Raw genomic sequence first — 27,417 nt, 5'->3', positions numbered from 1 at the left:
GACCTGACCCTGGGTCTGGACGCAGGGCAGAGACCTGACCCTGGGTCTGGACGCAGGGCAGATACCTGACCCTGGGTCTGGACGCAGGGCAGAGACCTGACCCTGGGTCTGGACGCAGGGCAGATACCTGACCCTGGGTCTGGACGCAGGGCGGGGGGGCAAGGCAGAGAGAAGAGCCAGTGGTGATTCCGTCGACTAAAACTAAGGCGACATTTTTTTCGTCGACTACCTATTTTTTCACTGACGAAAACGAAATGGAAACTAAATGAAAACTAAGCTATGATGACTAGAACTAAGACTAAATATATTGACAATTTCGTCAACAAATAAAAACTAGACTAAAATGTTAGGAAGGGACTAGTCACTAGTCCCTTCCTAACATTTTAGTCTAGTTTTTTATTTAAATTACTTATACTTGATCTCTTGTCCACTAGTGGACAAGAGATCATCCTCTCACCTTGAAGGCGGTGACCTCACCTTGAAGGCTGTGACCTCACCTTGAAGGCAGTGACCTCACCTTGAAGGCGGTGACCTCGCGGGCGATGCTCTTGCGTAGCCTGGCCAGAGTGTCGTTGGAGTCGTCGGTGGCGTCCACCGCGTGGTGGTCTCTGATGGCGGGGAAGGCCTGGTGGTTGAGCAGCTCGTCTCTGATCCTGGAGAGACAGGCCTGGAGCTGGGGGTCCTCGGCCACGTCACTGTGGGTCCCCACTAGGAGGACGGGGCACAGAGGAGCCGCCGCCTAGGGCAGCACATACAGAAAGACACAGTTACCACACTGTGGGTCCCCACCAGGAGGACGGGGCACAGAGGAGCGGCCGCCTAGGGCAGCAGATATAGAGAAGACAGAGTTAGAGTCACTGTGGGTCCCCACCAGGAGGACGGGGCACAGATGGGCTGCTGCCTAGGGCAGCACATATAGGGAGACACAGTTACCACACTGTGGGTCCCCACTAGGAGGACGGGGCACAGAGGAGCCGCCGCCTAGGGCAGCAGATATAGAGAAGACACAGTTAGAGTCACTGTGGGCCCCCACTAGGAGGACGGGGCACAGAGGAGCCGCCGCCTAGGGCAGCACATACAGAAAGACACAGTTACCACACTGTGGGCCCCCACCAGGAGGACAGGGCACAGAGGGGCCGCCGCCTAGGGCAGCAGATATAGAGAAGACAGAGTTAGAGTCACTGTGGGCCCCCACTAGGAGGACGGGGCACAGAGGAGCGGCCGCCTAGGGCAGCAGATATAGAGAAGACAGAGTTAGAGTCACTGTGGGCCCCCACTAGGAGGACGGGGCACAGAGGAGCCGCCGCCTAGGGCAGCAGATATAGAGAAGACAGAGTTAGAGTCACTGTGGGCCCCCACTAGGAGGACGGGGCACAGAGGAGCCGCCGCCTAGGGCAGCAGATATAGAGAAGACAGAGTTAGAGTCACTGTGGGCCCCCACTAGGAGGACGGGGCACAGATGGGCTGCTGCCTAGGGCAGCACATATAGGGAGACACAGTTACCACACTGTGGGTCCCCACTAGGAGGACGGGGCACAGAGGAGCCGCCGCCTAGGGCAGCAGATATAGAGAAGACACAGTTAGAGTCACTGTGGGCCCCCACTAGGAGGACGGGGCACAGAGGAGCCGCCGCCTAGGGCAGCAGATATAGAGAAGACACAGTTAGAGTCACTGTGGGCCCCCACTAGGAGGACGGGGCACAGAGGAGCCGCCGCCTAGGGCAGCACATACAGAAAGACACAGTTACCACACTGTGGGCCCCCACCAGGAGGACAGGGCACAGAGGGGCCGCCGCCTAGGGCAGCAGATATAGAGAAGACAGAGTTAGAGTCACTGTGGGCCCCCACTAGGAGGACGGGGCACAGAGGAGCCGCCGCCTAGGGCAGCAGATATAGAGAAGACAGAGTTAGAGTCACTGTGGGTCCCCACTAGGAGGACGGGGCACAGAGGAGCGGCCGCCTAGGGCAGCAGATATAGAGAAGACAGAGTTAGAGTCACTGTGGGCCCCCACTAGGAGGACGGGGCACAGAGGAGCGGCCGCCTAGGGCAGCAGATATAGAGAAGACAGAGTTAGAGTCACTGTGGGCCCCCACTAGGAGGACGGGGCACAGAGGAGCCGCCGCCTAGGGCAGCAGATATAGAGAAGACAGAGTTAGAGTCACTGTGGGCCCCCACTAGGAGGACGGGGCACAGAGGAGCCGCCGCCTAGGGCAGCAGATATAGAGAAGACAGAGTTAGAGTCACTGTGGGCCCCCACTAGGAGGACGGGGCACAGAGGAGCCGCCGCCTAGGGCAGCAGATATAGAGAAGACAGAGTTAGAGTCACTGTGGGCCCCCACTAGGAGGACGGGGCACAGAGGAGCCGCCGCCTAGGGCAGCAGATATAGAGAAGACAGAGGTAGAGTCACTGTGGGCCCCCACTAGGAGGACGGGGCACAGAGGAGCGGCCGCCTAGGGCAGCAGATATAGAAAAGACAGAGTTAGAGTCACTGTGGGCCCCCACCAGGAGGACGGGGCACAGAGGAGCCGCCGCCTAGGGCAGCAGATATAGAGAAGACAGAGTTAGAGTCACTGTGGGCCCCCACTAGGAGGACGGGGCACAGAGGAGCGGCCGCCTAGGGCAGCAGATATAGAGAAGACAGAGTTAGAGTCACTGTGGGCCCCCACTAGGAGGACGGGGCACAGAGGAGCCGCCGCCTAGGGCAGCAGATATAGAGAAGACAGAGTTAGAGTCACTGTGGGCCCCCACTAGGAGGACGGGGCACAGAGGAGCGGCCGCCTAGGGCAGCAGATATAGAGAAGACAGAGTTAGAGTCACTGTGGGTCCCCACTAGGAGGACGGGGCACAGAGGAGCAGCCACCTAGGGCAGCACATATAGAGAAGACACAGTTACCACACTGTGGGTCCCCACCAGGAGGACGGGGCACAGAGGAGCCGCTGCCTAGGGCAGCAGATATAGAGAAGACACAGTTACCACACTGTGGGCCCCACTAGGAGGACGGGGTACAGAGGAGCCGCTGCCTAGGGCAGCAGATATAGAGAAGACAGAGTTAAAGTCACTGTGGGCCCCCACTAGGAGGACGGGGCACAGAGGAGCGGCCACCTAGGGCAGCAGATATAGAGAAGACAGAGTTACCACACTGTGGGCCCCCACTAGGAGGACGGGGCACAGAGGAGCGGCCGCCTATCATGGAAACAATCTATAAGAACCTGATAGAGGGAATCCTGACTTTTAACATGGCAATCGGAATGTTAAAAGGTAGAAGCAAGCTGCAGCGAATAGTGAACGTAGCCTCAAAAATCATTGAGAAGAGGCAGAAACAATTAAGTTGTATCTACAAGGAAGTTCTTCGAGAGAAAAAAAGCTGTCAAGATAGCAAACGACCTCCTATCATCCACTCTGCAGGGAGTTCCAACTACTTCCCTCTGGTAGACGGTACAAAAGTACCTAAAGCTAACCGTAACATCTTCAAAAATCCCTTCATTCCTAATGCCATCAAGGCACTAAATGATACCATGTCTGGCTACATTTGTTTTTTATTTAATTTTCCACTGTTGTCCTGCATTTTTGCCATGAAAAATAATTGTGTAAGTGTTGTTGCCGTTTGTTTTTTACTGTTGTTGAGACCGAAGACAAATCTCCACACGTGGACAATAAATTAAACTAACTAACTAACTAACTAACTAACTAGCACCACACTAGAGAGACGCGTTGTGAGCTTGTAGATCAGCTATTTTCAGCAAGGAACACGTTGTACGACGAAGAATAAATCAGGCATCACTGGCACTGCCCATTGCCCACTGGCACTGCCCACTGGCACTGCGCTTCACTCACTGGGAGGGAGATGTATTTTGTTGGCCGTTCGGGTTGATATGGACACATAACCTCCTTGACGCTGTCTGTCTGCGTGACATGATGGTCATGCAGTTGCGCGCTGCGCACTCCAGTGAAATTGTACGGCTGAGAAAGATGAGTTAATTAGTGTCGGATAATAAGGACTTATTGGTGGGGTTTCCGCTAGATATTAAGGCCTGTTTGGGGGGTGTTTTAGCGCCGGGGATTTCACCTGGAAGGCTCTATGGAAACACTCGTGTTCACAAACGTGTAATAATGTTACCTTGATGTTAAACAGCCATGGTTTCAGGGTATAAATGTTACCTTGATGTTGAACAGCAAGGGCTTCAGGGTATAAATGTTACCTTAATGTTGAACAGCCAGTGTTTCAGGGTATAAATGTTACCTTAATGTTGAACAGCCATGGTTTCAGGGTGTACATTACATTACATTACATTACATTACAGTCATTTAGCAGACGCTTTTATCCAAAGCGACTTACAATAAGTGTATTCAACATAGGTAGGGAACAAAAACTACTAATCACCAGAAGTCTTTAGTGCATTTTCTGCAAAAACAAGCAACCAAGAGTATACCTAGCGCTAAGGTAAAAGTGCAATATATCAGCTACCTATTTCCTTAAACAGATGAGACAAAATAGCTAAATCAAATGAGCATGAGCTAAAACAATTAAGTGTATCGACTAAACAAGATCCAATAAACAATACAACAATAGAAAACAAGCGTTCGTACAACTAGTTAACAACAAGTAGGTCAGGCAGAGAGGAAGGGTAGTGTTTCCTGAAGAGGTGGGTTTTCAACCTGCGGCGAAATATGGGCAGTGACTCTGCTGTCCTAACATCAGTGGGGAGTTCATTCCACCACTGTGGGGCCAGAACAGAAAAGAGTCGTGACCGTGTGGATCGGCCAGAAGGACCCTTGAGTGACGAGGCAATCAGTCGCCCCGAGGTGGCAGACCGAAGTGGTCGGGCAGGGGTGTAGGCATCGACCATAGCCCGGAGGTAGGAAGGAGCTGTTCCTTTCACTGCCCTATAGGCTAACACCAGGGTTTTGAACTGGATGCGGGCCGCTACGGGGAGCCAGTGTAGAGAACGGAGAAGGATGGTTGTGTGGGAGAACTTGGGGCGGTTGAACACCAGACGAGCCGCAGCTTTCTGAACAAGCTCCAGAGGTCTGATGGCAGATGCCGGAGCACCAGCAAGGAGGGAGTTGCAGTAGTCCAGGCGGGAGATGACGAGAGCCTGGATGAGCACCTGGGCTGCCTTCTCCGTGAGGAAGGGGCGAATCCTCCTGATGTTGTAGAGGAGGAATCTGCAGGACCTTGTCACTGATGCGATGTTTGCCGAGAACGTCAGTTGATCGTCCAGGGTCACACCCAGATTTTTCGCAGTCCGAGTTGAGGTCACCACAGCATTATCAATGGTGATGGCCATGTCTCGGTGCGGACAGCCCTTCCCCGGGAGGAACATCAGCTCGGTCTTGTCCAGGTTGAGCTTCAGGTGGTTTGTCGACATCCACGCCGAGATGTCAGCCAGACAAGCAGCAATGCGTGCCTCCACTTGGGTATCAGAGGGGGGGAATGAGAGGATCAGCTGGGTGTCATCGGCATAGCAGTGGTAGGAAAAGCCATGGGAGTGGATGACAGCACCCAGAGATGTACCCAGAGATGTACCCAGAGATGTACATGTTACCTTAATGTTGAACAGCCATGGTTTCAGGGTGTAAATGTTACCTTGATGTTGAACAGCAAGGGTTTCAGGGTGTAAATGTTACCTTACTGTTGAACAGCCAGGGTTTCAGGGTATAAATGTTACCTTGATGTTGAACAGCAAGGGTTTCAGGGTATAAATGTTACCTTAATGTTGAACAGCCAGGGTTTCAGGGTATAAATGTTACCTTGATGTTGAACAGCCAGGGTTTCAGGGCGTCCACCTGGCTGGCTCCCTTGCTGAGGTCATAAACCACCAGGTACAGAGCTCTGGGAGAGAGGAAGTGGGGGTGGGAGCCGCGGAACTCCTCTCCACCTGGACACACATTAAGATCATTAATAATAATGATACTAATACTAATACTAATACTGATACTAATACTAATAATACTAATATTGGAGAGAGGAAGTGAGGATGGAGCCACTGAACTCTTCTCCACCTGGACACACATTAAGATCATTAATAATAATGATACTAATACTAATACTAATACTAATAATACTAATATTGGAGAGAGGAAGTGAGGATGGAGCCACTGAACTCTTCTCCACCTTGTAATGTACAGAATACAGATTCTCAGACAAACTGCATTCATTACAGCTGTGGTGTGGCCAGCAGATGGCAGTGTAGTACAGCACACACTAGTGCAGCCACATGCAATACACAGTATACTCCTGAGCATGTGCACAACACACACGCACATGTGCACGCACACGCGCACACACAAACACGCGCACACACACACGCACACGCACACACAAACACATTCCAGAAAGGTCTTCTGGGACGAGAGCTTCAAATAAACCTTCCTAACTGAGAAGTGTAATCGTCCGTCCTGCCTGGTGTTTTACAGAAGAGAGTGAAATGCAACTTAATGCGTATTTTGATTAAACAGTGTTATACAATTTAACCCATTGTTTTGAATATAAGGTATATTCTTTCAGAGCGAACATTTTTAACTCGGACATTTGCTTCTGAGCGGTTCCTGGAACAACATATTTTCAGATGGGGGTCGGCGGCCAATTACAGATAATCTTGGGGGTCCTTGACATGTAAATGTTTGAGAACAAGTAAGACGCGCGAACGCGGGAAGCGAACGCAGCTCGTAAATTGCAAAACAATTAGAATAAATTACGTAATTTTTTAAGGTTTTTTTGAAGTTCTCTTTTTTTTGTGTTTAAGATTTTTTTAAGTTTTTCCTTTTAAAGTTTTTCCTTTTTAAGTTTTTTTTTTTAAGTTAAGTTTTTTTTTAAGTTAAGTTTTTTTGTGTTTTTTAAGTTTTTTTTTAAGTTAAGTTTTTTTTTAAGTTAAGTTTTTTTTAAGTTAAGTTTTGTGTGTGTGAGTGCGTGCATGTGTGTGTGTGTGTGTGTGTGTGTGTGTGTGTGTGCGCGTGCATGTGTGTGTGTGTGTTTTTGTGTGTGATACAGCTGCGCCCTCTGGTGGTGGGCGGGTGGTGTTACAGTGTGACACACACACGGACAGACAGACAGACATGATCTGCTGGGTCTCATAGTAAATGCTCACTGCGTTCACAACCACTGACATAGAAACAGGGTTATTCAGAAAACTGTCAGGATTTAGAAGACATTTGTAGAATCATCCTCAGGTCTAAATGGGTTAAAGTTTTAAGTATAAGTACTTAGTTATATAACCAGTAAAAGTACTTGTTTCTATCCACCCCAGCGCACAGGACGCACCTGAGAAGTCCCAGACGTTGAGCGTGCTCTTCCTGTCCCTCTCCCTGATGGTCCAGTCTCGGACGTCGATGCCCACGGTGGCTCCGCTGCGCTCGGCGCCGTACCACTGGGACCGCTTCCTCTTCATCAGCTGCTGGAGCAGCGTGCTCTTCCCGCTGGCCGCGTTCCCCACCACGATGAGCTTCATCCGGGTGTAGGGAACGGCCTTCTTGAGGCGCTGCTGGAGGAACCTACAGGAGGACAACACATCTTTAGAGGTTCCCCACCACGATGAGCTTCATCCGGGTGTAGGGGACGGCCTTCTTGAGACGCTGCTGGAGGAACCTACAGGAGGACAACACATCTTTAGAGGTTCCCCACCACGATGAGCTTCATCCTGGTGTAGGGGACGGCCTTCTTGAGGCGCTGCTGGAGGAACCTAGAGGAGGACAACACATCTTTAGAGGTTCCCCACCACGATGAGCTTCATCCTGGTGTAGGGAACGGCCTTCTTGAGGCGCTGCTGGAGGAACCTAGAGGAGGACAACACATCTTTAGAGGTTCCCCACCACGATGAGCTTCATCCTGGTGTAGGGGACGGCCTTCTTTAGACGCTGCTGGAGGAACCTACAGGAGGACAACACATCTTTAGAGGTTCCCCACCACGATGAGCTTCATCCGGGTGTAGGGGACGGCCTTCTTGAGGCGCTGCTGGAGGAACCTAGAGGAGGACAACACATCTTTAGAGGTTCCCCACCACGATGAGCTTCATCCTGGTGTAGGGAACGGCCTTCTTGAGGCGCTGCTGGAGGAACCTAGAGGAGGACAACACATCTTTAGAGGTTCCCCACCACGATGAGCTTCATCCTGGTGTAGGGGACGGCCTTCTTTAGACGCTGCTGGAGGAACCTACAGGAGGACAACACATCTTTAGAGGTTCCCCACCACGATGAGCTTCATCCGGGTGTAGGGGACGGCCTTCTTGAGGCGCTGCTGGAGGAACCTAGAGGAGGACAACACATCTTTAGAGGTTCCCCACCACGATGAGCTTCATCCTGGGGGAGGGGACGGCCTTCTTGAGACGCTGCTGGAGGAACCTACAGGAGGAGAACACATCTTTAGAGGTTCCCCACCACGATGAGGTGGTGTAGGGAACGGCCTTCTTGAGACGCTGCTGGAGGAACCTACAGGAGGACAACACATCTTTAGAGGTTCCCCACCACGATGAGGTGGTGTAGGGGACGGCCTTCTTTAGGCGCTGCTGGAGGAACCTACAGGAGGACAACACATCTTTAGCCTGGTGTAGGGGACGGCCTTCTTGAGGCGCTGCTGGAGGAACCTACAGGAGGACAACACATCTTTAGACGTTCCCCACCACGATGAGCTTCATCCTGGTGTAGGGAACGGCCTTCTTTAGGCGCTGCTGGAGGAACCTAGAGGAGGACAACACATCTTTAGAGGTTCCCCACCACGATGAGGTGGTGTAGGGGACGGCCTTCTTGAGACGCTGCTGGAGGAACCTACAGGAGGACAACACATCTTTAGAGGTTCCCCACCACGATGAGGTGGTGTAGGGGACGGCCTTCTTTAGGCGCTGCTGGAGGAACCTAGAGGAGGACAACACATCTTTAGAGGTTCCCCACCACGATGAGGTGGTGTAGGGGACGGCCTTCTTTAGGCGCTGCTGGAGGAACCTACAGGAGGACAACACATCTTTAGAGGTTCCCCACCACGATGAGGTGGTGTAGGGGACGGCCTTCTTTAGGCGCTGCTGGAGGAACCTAGAGGAGGACAACACATCTTTAGAGGTTCCCCACCACGATGAGCTTCATCCTGGTGTAGGGGACGGCCTTCTTTAGGCGCTGCTGGAGGAACCTACAGGAGGACAACACATCTTTAGAGGTTCCCCACCACGATGAGGTGGTGTAGGGGACGGCCTTCTTTAGGCGCTGCTGGAGGATCCTACAGGAGGACAACACATCTTTAGAGGTTCCCCACCACGATGAGGTGGTGTAGGGGACGGCCTTCTTTAGGCGCTGCTGGAGGATCCTACAGGAGGACAACGCATCTTTAGAGGTTCCCCACCACGATGAGGTGGTGTAGGGGACGGCCTTCTTTAGGCGCTGCTGGAGGATCCTACAGGAGGACAACACATCTTTAGAGGTTCCCCACCACGATGAGGTGGTGTAGGGGACGGCCTTCTTTAGGCGCTGCTGGAGGAACCTACAGGAGGACAACACATCTTTAGAGGTTCCCCACCACGATGAGGTGGTGTAGGGGACGGCCTTCTTTAGGCGCTGCTGGAGGAACCTAGAGGAGGACAACACATCTTTAGAGGTTCCCCACCACGATGAGGTGGTGTAGGGGACGGCCTTCTTTAGGCGCTGCTGGAGGAACCTAGAGGAGGACAACACATCTTTAGAGGTTCCCCACCACGATGAGGTGGTGTAGGGGACGGCCTTCTTTAGGCGCTGCTGGAGGAACCTAGAGGAGGACAACACATCTTTAGAGGTTCCCCACCACGATGAGGTGGTGTAGGGGACGGCCTTCTTTAGGCGCTGCTGGAGGAACCTACAGGAGGACAACCAGGGCTGGACTGGGACAAAAATTCGGCCCGGTCATTTTCGCGTGAATTTGGCCCAGACCGGCCCACCACAACCAGCGCGCAGATAGCAGAAACTCTACCACCCACTCCGTCGAGGCACACACAAACAAACAAGCCCTAATACCACCACTTTTACAGAACAACATAAACGATACAAACCAACCAGTGCCGGTTCTAGGCGTTTAGTGGCCCTAAGCAACATAATATTATGTGCCCCCCCCCCCCCTGCACTGCAACGCCGGGGGTGGTCCAGAAAAATCTGTAAATTTGCCATGGAAATGCTTCAATCTGGTGCACTTTGAGATCAAAATTAAGAGGCTAGATCAGGCCAGTTGATATTAACCTGCGGGCCGCATTAGGTGAAGGTGGGGGCCACATGTGGCCCTCAGGCCGCCAGTTGATATTAACCTGTGGGCCGCATTAGGTGAAGGTGGGGGCCACATGTGGCCCTCAGGCCACCAGTTCGCCAGGCCGCCAGTTCCATTGTTATGCGGATGACACGCAATTATACGTCCCCATAAAGCCTGGTCACTCTGACATCACCTGTATCGAGGCCTGCTTAAAGGGTAAGACCACTTTTTTAGAGATTTGGGTTGTTTTCTTACCTTATTATGGGCAAACTAGTCCATTCCATGAGTTATTTCGCTCCGTTGTGTTGTTTATTAGAAATTTGAGAAATAAAAAAAGTCGCTCATTGACTTCCATTGTAACAGGGAAACAGCTCTCAAAGTCAGTCTTTTAGCACATGAACCAATGCAACAAAAGCTGATTCTGACAGTTTATGACACCAGGAAAACTCATACGGTTTTATTTTTAATAAAAAATGTCAACTTTGTCTTGTTTTGACTAATTTGTGTAAAAAGAAGATCCGGTAGGTATGCCTACACCGACCGAATCACTGCTGTGAAAAACGATCTGATTGGACCAAAACTGTACACCACTTCCTTATTGGAAATGACGGGGATGTAAACACATGGATTTGATCTCGTCCGCTTGTCACTAAAAACATACACAATGGACGTGTTTGAGGGAGACACTTTAGAAGAAGTGTGTAAAGTGTCTGTGTCTGGGACTGCTCATATGCGAGGCTGTAGCTGGATGCATCTCAAACAGCGTGGAGACTTCTGTTTACAAACGAAACCTCGCAAGACGACCCGCAAGAGTTGGGAACGCCGTAGCACTGCTTCAGTCTATCTCCGACTAAAATAGTAACTTTATAAATCTATCTTAAAAGACGAAAATAAAACCGTATGAGTTTTCCTGGTTGTCCTGGATAAACTGTCAGAATCAGCTTTTGTTGCGTTGGTTCATGTGCTAAAAGACTGACGTTGAGAGCTGTTTCCCTGTTACAATGGAAGTCAATGAGCGACTTTTTTTATTTCTCAAATTTCTAATAAACAACACAACGGAAATAACTCATGGAATGGACTAGTTTGCCCATAATAAGGTAAGAAAACAACCCAAACCTCTAAAAAAGTGGTCTTACCCTTTAAGTGACCTAAAAAATTGGATGTCCAGAAACTTCCTGCAACTAAATGAGTCCAAATCGGAATTAATTATATTTACCCCTCACTGCCCAAACACACAAATCTCTAATAATCTTACCTCCAGTCTTGGTTCCCTCTCCAGTAATCAAAAAACGTCCAGTCTTGTTTTGTCCAGTTGAGACAATTAGCTAAGGTCAGGCCATTTCTTATTTTTTCTGACCTAGAAAAAGTCATTCATGCTTTTATCTCTTCCAGATTAGATTACTGCAATGCACTTTATTCAGGTATCAGTAAACAGAACATTTACACAGTCTACAACTGATACAAAATGCAGCTGCTAGACTACTGACGCGCACAAAGAGAAGTGAGCACATTACACCTGTCCTTGCGGCACTCCATTGGTTACCTGTACGTTTTAGAATAGATTTTAAGATTGTATTACTTGTTTTTAAAGCTCTAAATGGTCTGGCACCTGCTTACATTCGTAATCTTTTAACTCCCTACAAACCTGGCCGCTGCCTGAGATCATCCAGCTTAACCCTATTAAAGGTTCCAAAATATCGCCTTATCACAAAAGGCGACCGGGCCTTTGCTGTACGGGCCCCTCGGCTGTGGAACTCCCTGCCTGAGGATCTCAGGCTGGCAAACTCAGTATCCTCTTTTAAATCACGGTTAAAAACTCACCTTTATTGCACATCCTTTTTATGAAATGTTTTAATTGTGTTTATTTTGTTTTATTCTTATTGTATTTTTTACTGCTATTATTATCTGTAAAGCACTTTGTAAACTTGTTTTTGGAAAGGTGCTATATAAATAAAGTTATTATTATTATTATTATTATATTAACCTGCGGGCCGCATTAGGTGAAGGTGGGGGCCACATGTGGCCCTCAGGCCGCCAGTTGATATTAACCTGCGGGCCGCATTAGGTGAAGGTGGGGGCCACATGTGGCCCCCAGGCCGCCAGTTGATACTAACCTGAGGGCCGCATTAGGTGAAGGTGGGGGCCACATGTGGCCCTCAGGCCGCCAGTTGATATTAACCTGCGGGCCGCATTAGGTGAAGGTGGGGGCCACATGTGGCCCTCATGCCGCCAGTTGATACTAACCTGAGGGCCGCATTAGGTGAAGGTGGGGGCCACATGTGGCCCTCAGGCCGCCAGTTGATATTAACCTGAGGGCCGCATTAGGTGAAGGTGGGGGCCACATGTGGCCCTCAGGCCGCCAGTTGATACTAACCTGAGGGCCGCATTAGGTGAAGGTGTGGGCCACATGTGGCCCCCAGCCTACAGTTGATATTAACCTGCGGGCCTTTTCTTTTTCTAGTTTGAACCTTTTAACCTTTTAACTAGTTCTCTATTAAAATAGTTTTTACTTCTTTCTGTACAGCGCCCCCGGTGTAGAGGGATGGTATGACAGACTGGTATAAACAGTGCCCCCAGTGGGGAGGGATGGTATGACAGACTGACTGGTATAAACAGCGCCCCCAGTGTGGAGGGATGGTATGACAGACTGACTGGTATAAACAGCATCCCCAGTGGGGAGGAATGGTATAAACAGCACCCCCAGTGTAGAGGGATGGTATAAACAGCGCCCCCAGTGTAGAGGGATGGTATAAACAGCGCCCCCAGTGTAGAGGGATGGTATAAACATCCCTCAACTGTAGGCTGGGGGCCACATGTGGCCCCCAGCCTACAGTTGATATTAACCTGCGGGCTGCATTAAGTGAAGGTGGGGGCCACATGTGGCCCTCAGGCCGCCAGTAGCCCATGTATGGGATAGGGGATACATTAAAAAAAATTTATAAAATCTTCTCCCTGTGATGTGGCCCCCTCAGTGGTTGTGGCCCTAAGCGACCGCTTATACTGCTTATGCCTTGAACCGGCCCTGAAACCAACAGACAACTACACAACCCTTTGTCACTCACTGATACAGGTACAGTGACATTATCATGATGGCAGAATGGCAGCACGCCCGGACCTTTCCTGGTGGCCTTCCGCCTATTGGCCTGCCTGCCTGTCAAAAAAAAAAAAAAAAAAAAGTTTTCTTTTTTTCCCCCTTTTTTTAAAAATCATGGCGGCCCCCTACGGTCGCGGCCCACCGGGAAAATGCCCGGTATGACCTGTGGCCAGTCCAGCCCTGAGGACAACACATCTTTAGCCTGGGGAAGGGAACGGCCTTCTTTAGACGCTGCTGGAGGAACCTACAGGAGGACAACACATCTTTAGCCTGGGGAAGGGAACGGCCTTCTTTAGACCCTGCTGGAGGAACCTACAGGAGGACAACACATCTTTAGCCTGGTGGAGGGGACGGCCTTCTTTAGGCCCTGCTGGAGGAACCTACAGGAGGACAACACATCTTTAGCCTGGTGGAGGGGACGGCCTTCTTTAGGCCCTGCTGGAGGAACCTACAGGAGGACAACACATCTTTAGCCTGGTGTAGGGAACGGCCTTCTTTAGGCCCTGCTGGAGGAACCTACAGGAGGACAACACATCTTTAGCCTGGTGTAGGGGACGGCCTTCTTTAGACGCTGCTGGAGGAACCTACAGGAGGACAACACATCTTTAGCCTGGTGTAGGGGACGGCCTTCTTTAGGACCTGCTGGAGGAACCTACAGGAGGACAACACATCTTTAGCCTGGTGTAGGGGACGGCCTTCTTTCGGCCCTGCTGGAGGAACCTACAGGAGGACAACACCTCTTTAGCCTGGTGGAGGGGACGGCCTTCTTTAGGACCTGCTGGAGGAACCTACAGGAGGACAACACATCTTTAGCCTGGTGGAGGGGACGGCCTTCTTTAGGACCTGCTGGAGGAACCTACAGGAGGACAACACCTCTTTAGCCTGGTGTAGGGGACGGCCTTCTTTCGGCCCTGCTGGAGGAACCTACAGGAGGACAACACCTCTTTAGCCTGGTGTAGGGGACGGCCTTCTTTAGGACCTGCTGGAGGAACCTACAGGAGGACAACACATCTTTAGCCTGGTGGAGGGGACGGCCTTCTTTAGGACCTGCTGGAGGAACCTACAGGAGGACAACACCTCTTTAGCCTGGTGTAGGGGACGGCCTTCTTTCGGCCCTGCTGGAGGAACCTACAGGAGGACAACACCTCTTTAGCCTGGTGTAGGGGACGGCCTTCTTTAGGACCTGCTGGAGGAACCTACAGGAGGACAACACCTCTTTAGCCTGGTGGAGGGGACGGCCTTCTTTAGGACCTGGAGGAACCTACAGGAGGACAACACCTCTTTAGCCTGGTGGAGGGGACGGCCTTCTTTAGGACCTGGAGGAACCTACAGGAGGACAACACCTCTTTAGCCTGGTGGAGGGGACGGCCTTCTTTAGGACCTGGAGGAACCTACAGGAGGACAACACCTCTTTAGCCTGGTGGAGGGGACGGCCTTCTTTAGGACCTGGAGGAACCTACAGGAGGACAACACATCTTTAGCCTGGTGTAGGGGACGGCCTTCTTTAGGACCTGCTGGAGGAACCTACAGGAGGACAACACATCTTTAGCCTGGTGGAGGGGACGGCCTTCTTTAGGACCTGTGGAGGAACCTACAGGAGGACAACACATCTTCATCCTGGTGTAGGGGACGGCCTTCTTTAGGCCCTGCTGGAGGAACCTACAGGAGGACAACACATCTTTAGCCTGGTGTAGGGGACGGCCTTCTTTAGGCCCTGCTGGAGGAACCTACATGCATGGGAGGAGAACCACCAGCAAATTTTGGCAGCAAAGTTTGATTTTAGTTTTAGTCATAGTATTTTGAATAGTTTTCACTTATTTTTAGTCACATTTTAGACACCTGGAATGTATTAGTGTTAGTCTGGTTTTAGTCGACTAAATGTCAATACATTTTAGTCGACTAAATCTACAGTTGATTTAGTCGAAGAAAATGCATTTTGGCGGGCCTTGATGCCGACACTTGCTGGAAATAGCAGATCTACAAGCTCACAACGTGTCGCTCTGCGACACGTTGTGAGCTTGTAGATCTGCTTGTAGATCTGCTAAAGCGTTCATATTTTGCGGGAGAGACGGATGAGGAGCAGAAATGAAGCGCCAGTATATCGATCCGTTCAACACCACGGAGAGCGCCCTGGATTAGGAGAGACGAGTCATTCTTTCCACCGCGCTAACAGCTAAGTCAACGGTAAGCTAACAAGAGTCTAGAGTGTAGCATACGGTAGCCGAAAGGCGAACTGAAAAATAAAAAAAGGAAAAAATTCCTGAATTGTCTGAGCTGCTCCAGAGCCTTGTTTTCGCATGTAACCTGTCCTGCTTCTAAGATGCACCACACTGGCCTGCCATAGGCTAGAGGCGTGGTTGGAACTCCCTTCTACATATGTCAGTATATTTAGTCTTAGTTTTAGTCGTCATAGCTTAGTTTTCATTTAGTTTCCATTTAGTTTTCGTCTGTGAAAAAAGGTAGTCGATGAACATTTTTCGTCTTAGTATTAGTCAACGAAAACAACACTGGTGTGTGTGACTGACCGCACGATGTCTTTGGTCTTGCTGCCGATGTGCTTGAGGTCCAGCTGGAGGCGGAGCCCGTCCAGGGGGAGGTCCCACAGCCTGGCCAGCCTCCCCATCTCGTCGGGGAAGGAGCGCAGCCCCGCGTTGCGGCTGACGTCCAGAGAGGTCAGCTCCTGGAGGAGGCCGATCTGAGGAGGAATCTGAAGGACGGAGCAACGTTAACCACATGGACCCTCCTAGCATCCCTATCCCGTTAACCACATGGACCCTCCTAGCATCCCTATCCCGTTAACCACATGGACCCTCCTAGCATCCCTATCCTGGGGCAACGTTAACCACATGGACCCTCCTAGCATCTCTATCCTGGGGCAACATTAACCACATGGACCCTCCTAGCATCTCTATCCTGGGGCAACGTTAACCACATGGACCCTCCTAGCATCTCTATCCTGGGGCAACGTTAACCACATGGACCCTCCTAGCATCTCTATCCTGGGGCAACGTTAACCACATGGACCCTCCTAGCATCTCTATCCTGGGGCAACGTTAACCACATGGACCCTCCTAGCATCTCTATCCCGGGGCAACGTTAACCACATGGACCCTCCTAGCATCTCTATCCCGGGGCAACGTTAACCACATGGACCCTCCTAGCATCTCTATCCCGGGGCAACGTTAACCACATGGACCCTCCTAGCATCTCTATCCCGGGGCAACGTTAACCACATGGACCCTCCTAGCATCTCTATCCCGGGGCAACGTTAACCACATGGACCCTCCTAGCATCTCTATCCCGGGGCAACGTTAACCACATGGACCCTCCTAGCATCTCTATCCTGGGGCAACGTTAACCACATGGACCCTCCTAGCATCTCTATCCCGGGGCAAAGTTAACCACATGGACCCTCCTAGCATCTCTATCCTGGGGCAACGTTAACCACATGGACCCTCCTAGCATCTCTATCCTGTTAACCACATGGACCCTCCTAGCATCTCTATCCTGGGGCAACGTTAACCACATGGACCCTCCTAGCATCTCTATCCTGGGGCAACGTTAACCACATGGACCCTCCTAGCATCTCTATCCTGTTAACCACATGGACCCTCCTAGCATCTCTATCCTGGGGCAACGTTAACCACATGGACCCTCCTAGCATCTCTATCCCGGGGCAACGTTAACCACATGGACCCTCCTAGCATCTCTATCCCGTTAACCACATGGACCCTCCTAGCATCTCTATCCTGGGGCAAACCGTCGCCAAACCGCGCTGCACTGTGAGCTTGGACTGTAGTGCAGGTCAGCTGACTGTAGTGTAGGTCAGCTGACTGTAGTCTAGGTCAGCTGACTGTAGTGTAGGTCAGCTGACTGTAGTGTGGGTCAGCTGACTGTAGTGTAGGTCAGCTGACTGTAGTGTAGGTCAGCTGACTGTAGTGTAGGTCAGCTGACTGTAGTGCAGGTCAGCTGACTGTAGTGTAGGTCAGCTGACTGTAGGTCAAAGGTCAGCTGACTGTAGTGTAGGTCAGCTGACTGTAGGTCAAAGGTCAGCTGACTGTAGTGTAGGTCAGCTGACTGTAGTGTAGGTCAGCTGACTGTAGTGTAGGTCAGCTGACTGTAGGTCAAAGGTCAGCTGACTGTAGTGTAGGTCAGCTGACTGTGGTGTAGGTCAGCTGACTGTAGTGTAGGTCAGCTGACTGTAGTGTAGGTCAGCTGACTGTAGTGTAGGTCAGCTGACTGTAGTGTAGGTCAGCTGACTGTAGGTCAAAGGTCAGCTGACTGTAGTGTAGGTCAGCTGACTGTAGTGTAGGTCAGCTGACTGTAGTGTAGGTCAGCTGACTGTAGTGCAGGTCAGCTGACTGTAGTGTAGGTCAGCTGACTGTAGTGTATGTCAGCTGACTGTAGTGTAGGTCAGCTGACTGTAGTGCAGGTCAGCTGACTGTAGTGTAGGTCAGCTGACTGTAGTGTAGGTCAGCTGACTGTAGTGTAGGTCAGCTGACTGTAGTGTAGGTCAGCTGACTGTAGTGTATGTCAGCTGACTGTAGTGTAGGTCAGCTGACTGTAGTGTAGGTCAAAGGTCAGAGGTCAAAGGTCAGCTGTTTTGGGGGGCGAAGAGTTTTGGTGCCGAAGGGAAAAAAGGAGGCGACCAAATAAAACAGTCTCCGTTCACGTGCAGCAGTGCAGTACAGCGCGTGCACGCGGACTTTAGTGCCTTTATGTCTCATAATGAGATTAACTTACGATGTTCGGAGCCTTATAAAACATTATTTCGACGTCGGACAATAACACCAATCGGAGCCACACAACACAGCCAGTGGCACGGCACAAAATGGCTGACTTCCGGTTTAAACGACAAGACAACAAGAGCTCAAGAGTCTGCCCATGTCGTACATTTCTCTGGCACTGGGCACCTACCGCCCCCTAGTGGTAGGTGGCGTCTAAGGAGTTAAAGATGGAGTGCCATGATTTTTTTCCACCCTAAAACATGATCATCAGGCATTATTATAATACAAGGAGGAAGAACTTTTTTCCAAAAAGTGTACAGTATTTGTTAAAATCATGCTTTTATGTGGACACGCCCACCAGTTCTACTGGTGGTGATCCACCTGAACTGAAGCCACACCCACAGCTGTAGTTGTATGATAAAGGGGGAGGGGTTAGGGGAGGGGCTGATAGTGTGATGTCACTATATTACTGTTTATTTCATTGGCCCGTTTGACTGTCAAGGGTTCAGCCTCCAGGAAGAAACCCTAAATACAAAGTTAATACACCATTGCACATAAAAATGACTCCAGGGTGTCTAATGAAGTACTGTCACCTCATAGACACATGAAAAACTGGAAAAATACAAACATCTTTAAATGAGAAAGGCAGGAGGTGAATGTGAGATAGATTGAGCGAACAATGACATGTTATGTTAACGGGAAAACATCCATTCCATTAAATATGAACAGTCGTGTGAATATTACAGTACGTCAGACAGGACGCTGTACCTCAGAGAGCTTGTTGTCACTCAGATGGAGCTTCTCCAGCCGGGCCCATCTGTAGACGGGTCCGCTCAGATCCAGGGCCGCGATGGCGTTCTGAGTGAACACCAGCTCACGCAGGTTCACCGACGCCCAGGAGGCAGGGCCCGGCAGCACCGCGATGCCGTTGCTCTTCATGTCTACGGAACGCAAACTGGACGACATGCAGAAGGTTTAGGGGAACGTGTGATCATATCAGAATGACTCAAGGTTCAAGGTCAAGGTTCAAGGTTTCTTTATTTTGTCTCCCAAGGGAGAAATTTGTCTTGGACCCCAAGGACCCGTCCTGCAGCATACAGATACAAAACAATACAGTACAATACAAAACAATACACAATACAAGACAACAAAGGCACACGGTGACCCGTACAACATTAAAAAGAAAAGAAAACACACACCAACATACCTAGTGCAAAAGAAGAAGAACTCACTATGATTGTATTTGTAATAACACAACAAAGGTGATTATTTGCTACCAAACAGTTTAAAAACTCTTGAGGTAAAGCCTCACACATTCCTGTCCTCATTACATAGAATGTAGCCTCACATTCCGTAGCAAGAAATACTTTTTTTTTTTTTTACAAAACCACCCAATACTTACTTCACTAGATCCAGGACAGCCTGAGGGATGGAGGTGAACGTGTTGCAGGCCAGTTTCAGTGTTGCTACCTTGGACGGCAGATAGGACAGAGAACCTAGGAGAGATAGGACAGTTAGGACAGACAGTTAAGACAGACAGTTAGGACAGACAGTTAGGACAGACAGTTAGGACAGACAGTTAGGACAGTTAGGACAGACAGTTAAGACAGACAGTTAGGACAGACAGTTAGGACAGACAGTTAGGACAGACAGTTAGGACAGACAGTTAAGACAGACAGTTAGGACAGACAGTTAGGACAGACAGTTAGGACAGACAGTTAGGACAGTTAGGACAGACAGTTAGGACAGATAGGACAGAGAGCCTAGGAGAGATAGGACAGTTAGGACAGACAGTTAAGACAGACATTTAGGACAGACAGTTAGGACAGTTAGGACAGACAGTTAAGACAGACAGTTAGGACAGACAGTTAGGACAGATAGGACAGATAGCCTAGGATAGATAGGACAGTTAGGACAGACAGTTAGGACAGACAGTTAGGATAGACAGGACAGAGAACCTAGGAGAGATAGGACAGTTAGGACAGACAGTTAGGACAGACAGTTAGGACAGACAGTTAGGACAGACAGGACAGATAGCCTAGGAGAGATAGGACAGTTAGGACAGACAGTTAGGACAGACAGGACATCTGCTATTTTCGGTGCGCATGGAATCCAAATGACTGAAATCAGCCGTGTCGGCTGATACCTTGAACCTGTGCTTACCCAGTTTGTTGGTGGGAGCGTTGAAGCTCTCCAGTTTGACTGAGAACTCGAACCCGTGCTTACCCAGTTTGTTGGCGGAGGCGTTGAAGGTCTCCAGTTTGGGACAGCCGGTCAGAAAGTCCGGGGAGATGTTCTGCACGTCGTTACGACTCACGTCAAGCGTCTTCATCTCCGGCAGACACAGTAGAGCACACAGCTCTGTCATTCTATTACTGAACACAGTAGAGCACACAGCTCCGTCATTCTATTACTGAACACAGTAGAGAACACAGCTCTGTTATTATATTACTGAACACAGTAGAGAACACAGCTCTGTCATTCTATTACTGAACACAGTAGAACACACAGCTCTGTCATTCTATTACTGAACACAGTAGAGCACACAGCTCCGTCATTCTATTACTGAACACAGAGATGCACAAACGTTGTCACCATTTATTTGGAATTCACCGATTAGCAAAGAGCACTGACTTTATAATTCTGAATTTGCTTCCAGAGTACTTGTAAAAACACGGTGCAGTAGCGTGAACTAGCACTTGACAACATCAACTGCATGAGGAGATTGGCCTAGTCAAACATCGATTATTAGAACATTAACAATGATGGGAGCTTGCAGGACAAATAATCCTACCCTTCCATGGACAGCTCCAACTACATTTCCCAGCATCCTACCCTCCCATGGACAGCTCCAACTACATTTCCCAGCATCCTACCCTCCCATGGACAGCTCCAACTACATTTCCCAGCATCCTACCCTCCCATGGACAGCTCCAACTACATTTCCCAGCATCCATACCCTTCCATGGACAGCTACAACTACATTACCCAGCATCCTACCCTCCCATGGACAGCTCCAACTACATTTCCCAGCATCCTACCCTTCCATGGACAGCTCCAACTACATTTCCCAGCATCCTACCCTCCCATGGACAGCTCCAACTACATTTCCCAGCATCCTACCCTCCCATGGACAGCTACAACTACATTTCCCAGCATCCTACCCTTCCATGGACAGCTCCAACTACATTTCCCAGCATCCTACCCTTCCATGGACAGCTCCGACTACATTTCCCAGCATCCTACCCTCCCATGGACAGCTCCAACTACATTTCCCAGCATCCTACCCTTCCATGGACAGCTCCAACTACATTTCCCAGCATCCTACCCTCCCATGGACAGCTCCAACTACATTTCCCAGCATCCTACCCTTCCATGGACAGCTCCAACTACATTTCCCAGCATCCTACCCTCCCATGGACAGCTCCGACTACATTTCCCAGCATCCTACCCTCCCATGGACAGCTACAACTACATTTCCCAGCATCCTACCCTCCCATGGACAGCTCCGACTACATTTCCCAGCATTCTACCCTCCCATGGACAGCTACAACTACATTTCCCAGCATCCTACCCTTCCATGGACAGCTCCGACTACATTTCCCAGCATCCTACCCTCCCATGGACAGCTACAACTACATTTCCCAGCATCCTAGCCTCCCATGGACAGCTACAACTACATTTCCCAGCATCCTACCCTTCCATGGACAGCTCCAACTACATTTCCCAGCCTCCTACCCTTCCATGGACAGCTCCTCCAGGGCGTTCATGGCGCTGCCCAGCTGGTGAGGGAAGCTGGTGATGTGGTTGAAGGACAGGTTGAGCTGCCGCAGGGAGGGGCAGCACACGGCGGGGTCGAGGGTCAGCAGCGGACCCACGGAGTTGCGCGACACGTTGAGCGTGCTCAGAGAGGGCAGAGACAGCAGCTCCGCAGGCAGAGACTGCAGGTGGTTGCCCTGGAGGTCCAGTCGGGTCAAACTCTTGAAGCTCTGATAATTACAATGTAGTCATTTATCAGACGCTCTTAATCCAGAGCGATTTACATTAAGCAAGAACAACAAAGCATAGCAATACATACATCACATACATAAAAAGTAGTTATCATGAATCATGGGTAAGCTAAGAACGTAACAGTGGAATATCTCTATAATTAAACTATACATATAATATATACATATATAATATAAAGTGCTATGACTACATACAATGCAATTCTAGTGCTGTCTACGTAACATGCTATAAGTCTGTATACAATGCTATCTAAGTCTACAAAAAGTGCTATCTAAGGGGCTAGGGCAAGTGCTATGGGCCATGATGGAGTCTGAAAAGGTGGGTTTTCAGACTACGGCGGAAGATTGATTGGGAGTGAGGCTGCAGTTCTGAATGCAATGGGAAGTTCATTCCATAGTTTAGATTGGGAGTGAGGCTGCAGTTCTGAATGCAATGGGAAGTTCATTCCATAGTTTAGATTGGGAGTGAGTCTGTAGTTCTGACTGCAATGGGAAGTTCATTCCATAGTTTAGATTGGGAGTGAAGCTGCAGTTCTGAATGCAATGGGAAGTTCATTCCATAGTTTAGATTGGGAGTGAGTCTGTAGTTCTGACTGCAATGGGAAGTTCATTCCATAGTTTAGATTGGGAGTGAAGCTGCAGTTCTGAATGCAATGGGAAGTTAATTCCATAGTTTTGGAGCCAGAAGGGAGAATAGTTTGGGACGAGTGGAGCGTTGTCCGGGGTTTTTACTTCCAGCTTCCAGCTTGGCTGATCTGAGTGCGCGGTAGGGTTTGTAGGGTTCGATCATACTTGCAAGATATGGGGGAGCCATACTAGTACAGGAAATCTATGGAGAATATGGGGGAGCCATACTAGTACAGGAAATCTATGGAGAATATGGGGGAGCCATACTAGTACAGGAAATCTATGGAGAATATGGGGGAGCCATACTAGTACAGGAAATCTATGGAGAATATGGGGGAGCCATACTAGTACAGGAAATCTATGGAAAATACAGGGTTAACCTCAATCTAATTGCAAAAAAATAAACTCAGCTGATTTTGCATCTTCAATATATCCTGAATAACAGAAAAAAGGTTGACTGGAATTGTCTGAGGGGAAAGTGTTGGAAATGGCCTGTACAGTATGGCCACCATTGACATCCTATTACAAGGCAATATTTTCTAAATGTCCTTATGCTTTAAGTATCATGTGCCATTCCAAGCATTCGTTTTGCATGAAAACGCTCATTGGGCTAAATTTGTCCATAGCAACTTGCCCAAATGTGATGACGTCAGCACATTTGTGCTGACATCTTCATTTGTGTAAAATATTGCCTTATAATAGGATGCCTGTACAGGCCATTTTCAACACTTTCCCCTCAGACATTTCCAGGCAACTTTTTTTCTGTTATTCAGGATATATTGAAGATGCAAAATCAGCTGAGTTTTTTTTTTGTTGCAATTAGATTGAGGTCAAATTACATTATTTCTGGACTATACCTTTGGTTGCTTTGAATGCCAGCATCAGAGTTTTGTACTTTTGTGTGGGCAGCGACCGGGAGCCAATGGAGGGAGCGGAGAAGGGGGAGGGGCAGCGACCGGGAGCCAATGGAGGGAGTGGAGAAGGGGGAGGGGCAGCGACCGGGAGCCAATGGAGGGAGAGCGGATAAGGGGGAGGGGCAGCGACCGGGAGCCAATGGAGGGAGCGGAGAAGGGGGAGGGGCAGCGACCGGGAGCCAATGGAGGGAGAGCGGAGAAGGGGGAGGGGCAGCGACCGGGAGCCAATGGAGGGAGCGGAGAAGGGGGAGGGGCAGCGACCGGGAGCCAATGGAGGGAGCGGAGAAGGGGGATGGGGCAGCGACCGGGAGCCAATGGAGGGAGCAGGGGTCAGGGGTCATCCTACCTGACACAGGGTCAGAGGTCAGGGGTCATCCTACCTGACACAGGGTCAGGGGTCATCCTACCTGACACAGGGTCAGAGGTCAGGGGTCATCCTACCTGACACAGGGTCAGAGGTCAGGGGTCATCCTACCTGACACAGGGTCAGGGGTCATCCTACCTGACACAGGGTCAGAGGTCATGGGTCATCCTACCTGACACATGGTCAGGGGTCAGGGGTCAACCTACCTGACACAGGTCAGAGGGGAAGTCCGGCAGGTTGTTGCTGCTCAGGTCCAGTCGGTACAGGTGCTGCAGGTTGTGCTGGACGGAGCCCTGGTCCATCAGACAGTCCAGAGTGTCCAGCTCGTTGCCCGAGAGGTCCAGGAGGCGGATCCTCTCCCGGTCAGCGCTCACCGAGGAGGAGGACGTCTCCCCAGGACTCAGGACCGGGGAGTAGATACCTGAGGAGGAAGATAGTACATGACATTATGCAAATGTACATCTTAAAAAATATAAACTCTCTGGAAAATTGGCTGTAGTTTACTAATTCAAACTGGTTCAAATTTAAATTCATATAGGATTCACCTCAGATTCAGAAAAAATGACATCCACAAAAGTTGCAAGTGAGGTCTTTTTCTACTGTACTGTATTGTGTGTAGTTTTGATTGTTCCTGTTTCTGAAGCCCAACACACACCGTCTGTGAACGCCGCGCGTCAAAACAGCCGCCTCCGTTATTTTCAATGAACCTATCCCACACCGGCGGCGTCAGACGCGCATTCACGCCTCGCCTGACGCTCCGGTACGCCGCTGTTCTATTTTCCAGGCGTTGCCGCCATGGCCGCCTCCATCCGGGTAATCGTGGGCGTGGCTGGCCAGCCACGCGGTAGTGCGCCGCGTCCTGTGGGTGTTGCTGTGCGGCCATGACACGCAGCAATACTGTGCCGCGTCACTGCACCCGCTTCACAGACGGTGTGTGTTGGGCTTCATATTACTGAAAAATCGGGTACCACCAGCATCTGCAGGCCGAGGCTAGATGGTACATTTGTATGTGAAACGTTGTATACAGATAGATGTACCTTTCTGGTTAGGGCCTGTCCTGCCATGCCTCCTCTGTAGAGGCTCATTAAACGTTGTATACAGATAGATGTACCTTTCTGGTTAGGGCCTGTCCTGCCATGCCTCCTCTGTAGAGGCTCATTAAACGTTGTATACAGATAGATGTACCTTTCTGGTTAGGGCCTGTCCTGTCATGCCTCCTCTGTAGAGGCTCATTAAACGTTGTATACAGATAGATGTACCTTTCTGGTTAGGGCCTGTCCTGCCATGCCTCCTCTGTAGAGGCTCATACAGATAGATGTACCTTTCTGGTTAGGGCCTGTCCTGCCATGCCTCCTCTGTAGAGGCTCATTCAGTTAGTATACAGATAGATGTACCTTTCTGGTTAGGGCCTGTCCTGCCATGCCTCCTCTGTAGAGGCTCATTCAGTTAGTATACAGATAGATGTACCTTTCTGGTTAGGGCCTGTCCTGCCATGCCTCCTCTGTAGAGGCTTATTAAACGTTGTATACAGATAGATGTACCTTTCTGGTTAGGGCCTGTCCTGCCATGCCTCCTCTGTAGAGGCTCATTCAGTTAGTATACAGATAGATGTACCTTTCTGGTGAGGGCCTGTCCTGCCATGCCTCCTCTGTAGAGGCTCATTAAACGTTGTATACAGATATATGTACCTTTCTGGTTAGGGCCTGTCCTGCCATGCCTCCTCTGTAGAGGCTCATTCAGTTAGTATACAGATAGATGTACCTTTCTGGTTAGGGCCAGTCCTGCCATGCCTCCTCTGTAGAGGCTCATTCAGTTAGTATACAGATAGATGTACCTTTCTGGTTAGGGCCTGTCCTGCCATGCCTCCTCTGTAGAGGCTCATTCAGTTAGTATACAGATAGATGTACCTTTCTGGTTAGGGCCAGTCCTGCCATGCCTCCTCTGTAGAGGCTCATACAGATAGATGTACCTTTCTGGTTAGGGCCAGTCCTGCCATGCCTCCTCTGTAGAGGCTCATTCAGTTAGTATACAGATAGATGTACCTTTCTGGTTAGGGCCTGTCCTGCCATGCCTCCTCTGTAGAGGCTCATTCAGTTAGTATACAGATAGATGTACCTTTCTGGTGAGGGCCTGTCCTGCCATGCCTCCTCTGTAGAGGCTCATTCAGTTAGTATACAGATAGATGTACCTTTCTGGTTAGGGCCTGTCCTGCCATGCCTCCTCTGTAGAGGCTCATTCAGTTAGTATACAGATAGATGTACCTTTCTGGTTAGGGCCTGTCCTGCCATGCCTCCTCTGTAGAGGCTCATTCAGTTAGTATACAGATATATGTACCTTTCTGGTTAGGGCCAGTCCTGCCATGCCTCCTCTGTAGAGGCTCATTCAGTTAGTATACAGATAGATGTACCTTTCTGGTTAGGGCCTGTCCTGCCATGCCTCCTCTGTAGAGGCTCATTCAGTTAGTATACAGATAGATGTACCTTTCTGGTGAGGGCCTGTCCTGCCATGCCTCCTCTGTAGAGGCTCATTCAGTTAGTATACAGATAGATGTACCTTTCTGGTTAGGGCCTGTCCTGCCATGCCTCCTCTGTAGAGGCTTATTAAACGTTGTATACAGATAGATGTACCTTTCTGGTTAGGGCCAGTCCTGCCATGCCTCCTCTGTAGAGGCTAATTAAACGTTGTATACAGATAGATGTACCTTTCTGGTTTGGGCCTGTCCTGCCATGCCTCCTCTGTAGAGGCTCATTCAGTTAGTATACAGATAGATGTACCTTTCTGGTTAGGGCCTGTCCTGCCATGCCTCCTCTGTAGAGGCTCATTCAGTTAGTATACAGATAGATGTACCTTTCTGGTTAGGGCCTGTCCTGCCATGCCTCCTCTGTAGAGGCTCATTCAGTTAGTATACAGATAGATGTACCTTTCTGGTGAGGGCCTGTCCTGCCATGCCTCCTCTGTAGAGGATCATTAAAGGGTTGTATACAGATAGATGTACCTTTCTGGTGAGGGCCTGTCCTGCCATGCCTCCTCTGTAGAGGCTCATTCAGTTAGTATACAGATAGATGTACCTTTCTGGTGAGGGCCAGTCCTGCCATGCCTCCTCTGTAGAGGCTCATTCAGTTAGTATACAGATAGATGTACCTTTCTGGTGAGGGCCAGTCCTGCCATGCCTCCTCTGTAGAGGCTCATTCAGTTAGTATACAGATAGATGTACCTTTCTGGTTAGGGCCTGTCCTGCCATGCCTCCTCTGTAGAGGCTCATTCAGTTAGTATACAGATAGATGTACCTTTCTGGTTAGGGCCTGTCCTGCCATGCCTCCTCTGTAGAGGCTCATTCAGTTAGTATACAGATAGATGTACCTTTCTGGTTAGGGCCTGTCCTGCCATGCCTCCTCTGTAGAGGCTCATTCAGTTAGTATACAGATAGATGTACCTTTCTGGTTAGGGCCAGTCCTGCCATGCCTCCTCTGTAGAGGCTCATTCA

General features: G+C 50.0%; 1 protein-coding gene across 1 annotated transcript in view; it reads right to left on the bottom strand.

The window, feature by feature from the left end:
* The window catches only part of lrrk2 (leucine-rich repeat kinase 2), a 190,341-nt gene that overhangs the window by 48,932 nt on the left and 113,992 nt on the right, over positions 1 to 27,417 (bottom strand). The window contains exons 23-31 of the mRNA XM_079502485.1: positions 24,140 to 24,354; positions 21,757 to 22,007; positions 20,245 to 20,393; positions 19,421 to 19,514; positions 18,787 to 18,973; positions 15,817 to 15,998; positions 7,264 to 7,493; positions 5,754 to 5,881; positions 518 to 739 (exon numbers count right to left, since the gene is read on the bottom strand). Coding sequence (XP_079358611.1) covers positions 518 to 739; positions 5,754 to 5,881; positions 7,264 to 7,493; positions 15,817 to 15,998; positions 18,787 to 18,973; positions 19,421 to 19,514; positions 20,245 to 20,393; positions 21,757 to 22,007; positions 24,140 to 24,354 — 1,658 coding nt within the window. The remainder of the gene's footprint in view (positions 1 to 517; positions 740 to 5,753; positions 5,882 to 7,263; positions 7,494 to 15,816; positions 15,999 to 18,786; positions 18,974 to 19,420; positions 19,515 to 20,244; positions 20,394 to 21,756; positions 22,008 to 24,139; positions 24,355 to 27,417) is intronic.

Source organism: Electrona antarctica (genome assembly GCF_951216825.1).
Source record: "Electrona antarctica genome assembly, chromosome: 5".
In the NCBI taxonomy this organism is placed as follows: Eukaryota; Metazoa; Chordata; class Actinopteri; order Myctophiformes; family Myctophidae; genus Electrona; species Electrona antarctica.
Note: the sequence above shows the minus strand (reverse complement) of the source record. Positions and strands in the feature narration are given on the sequence as shown.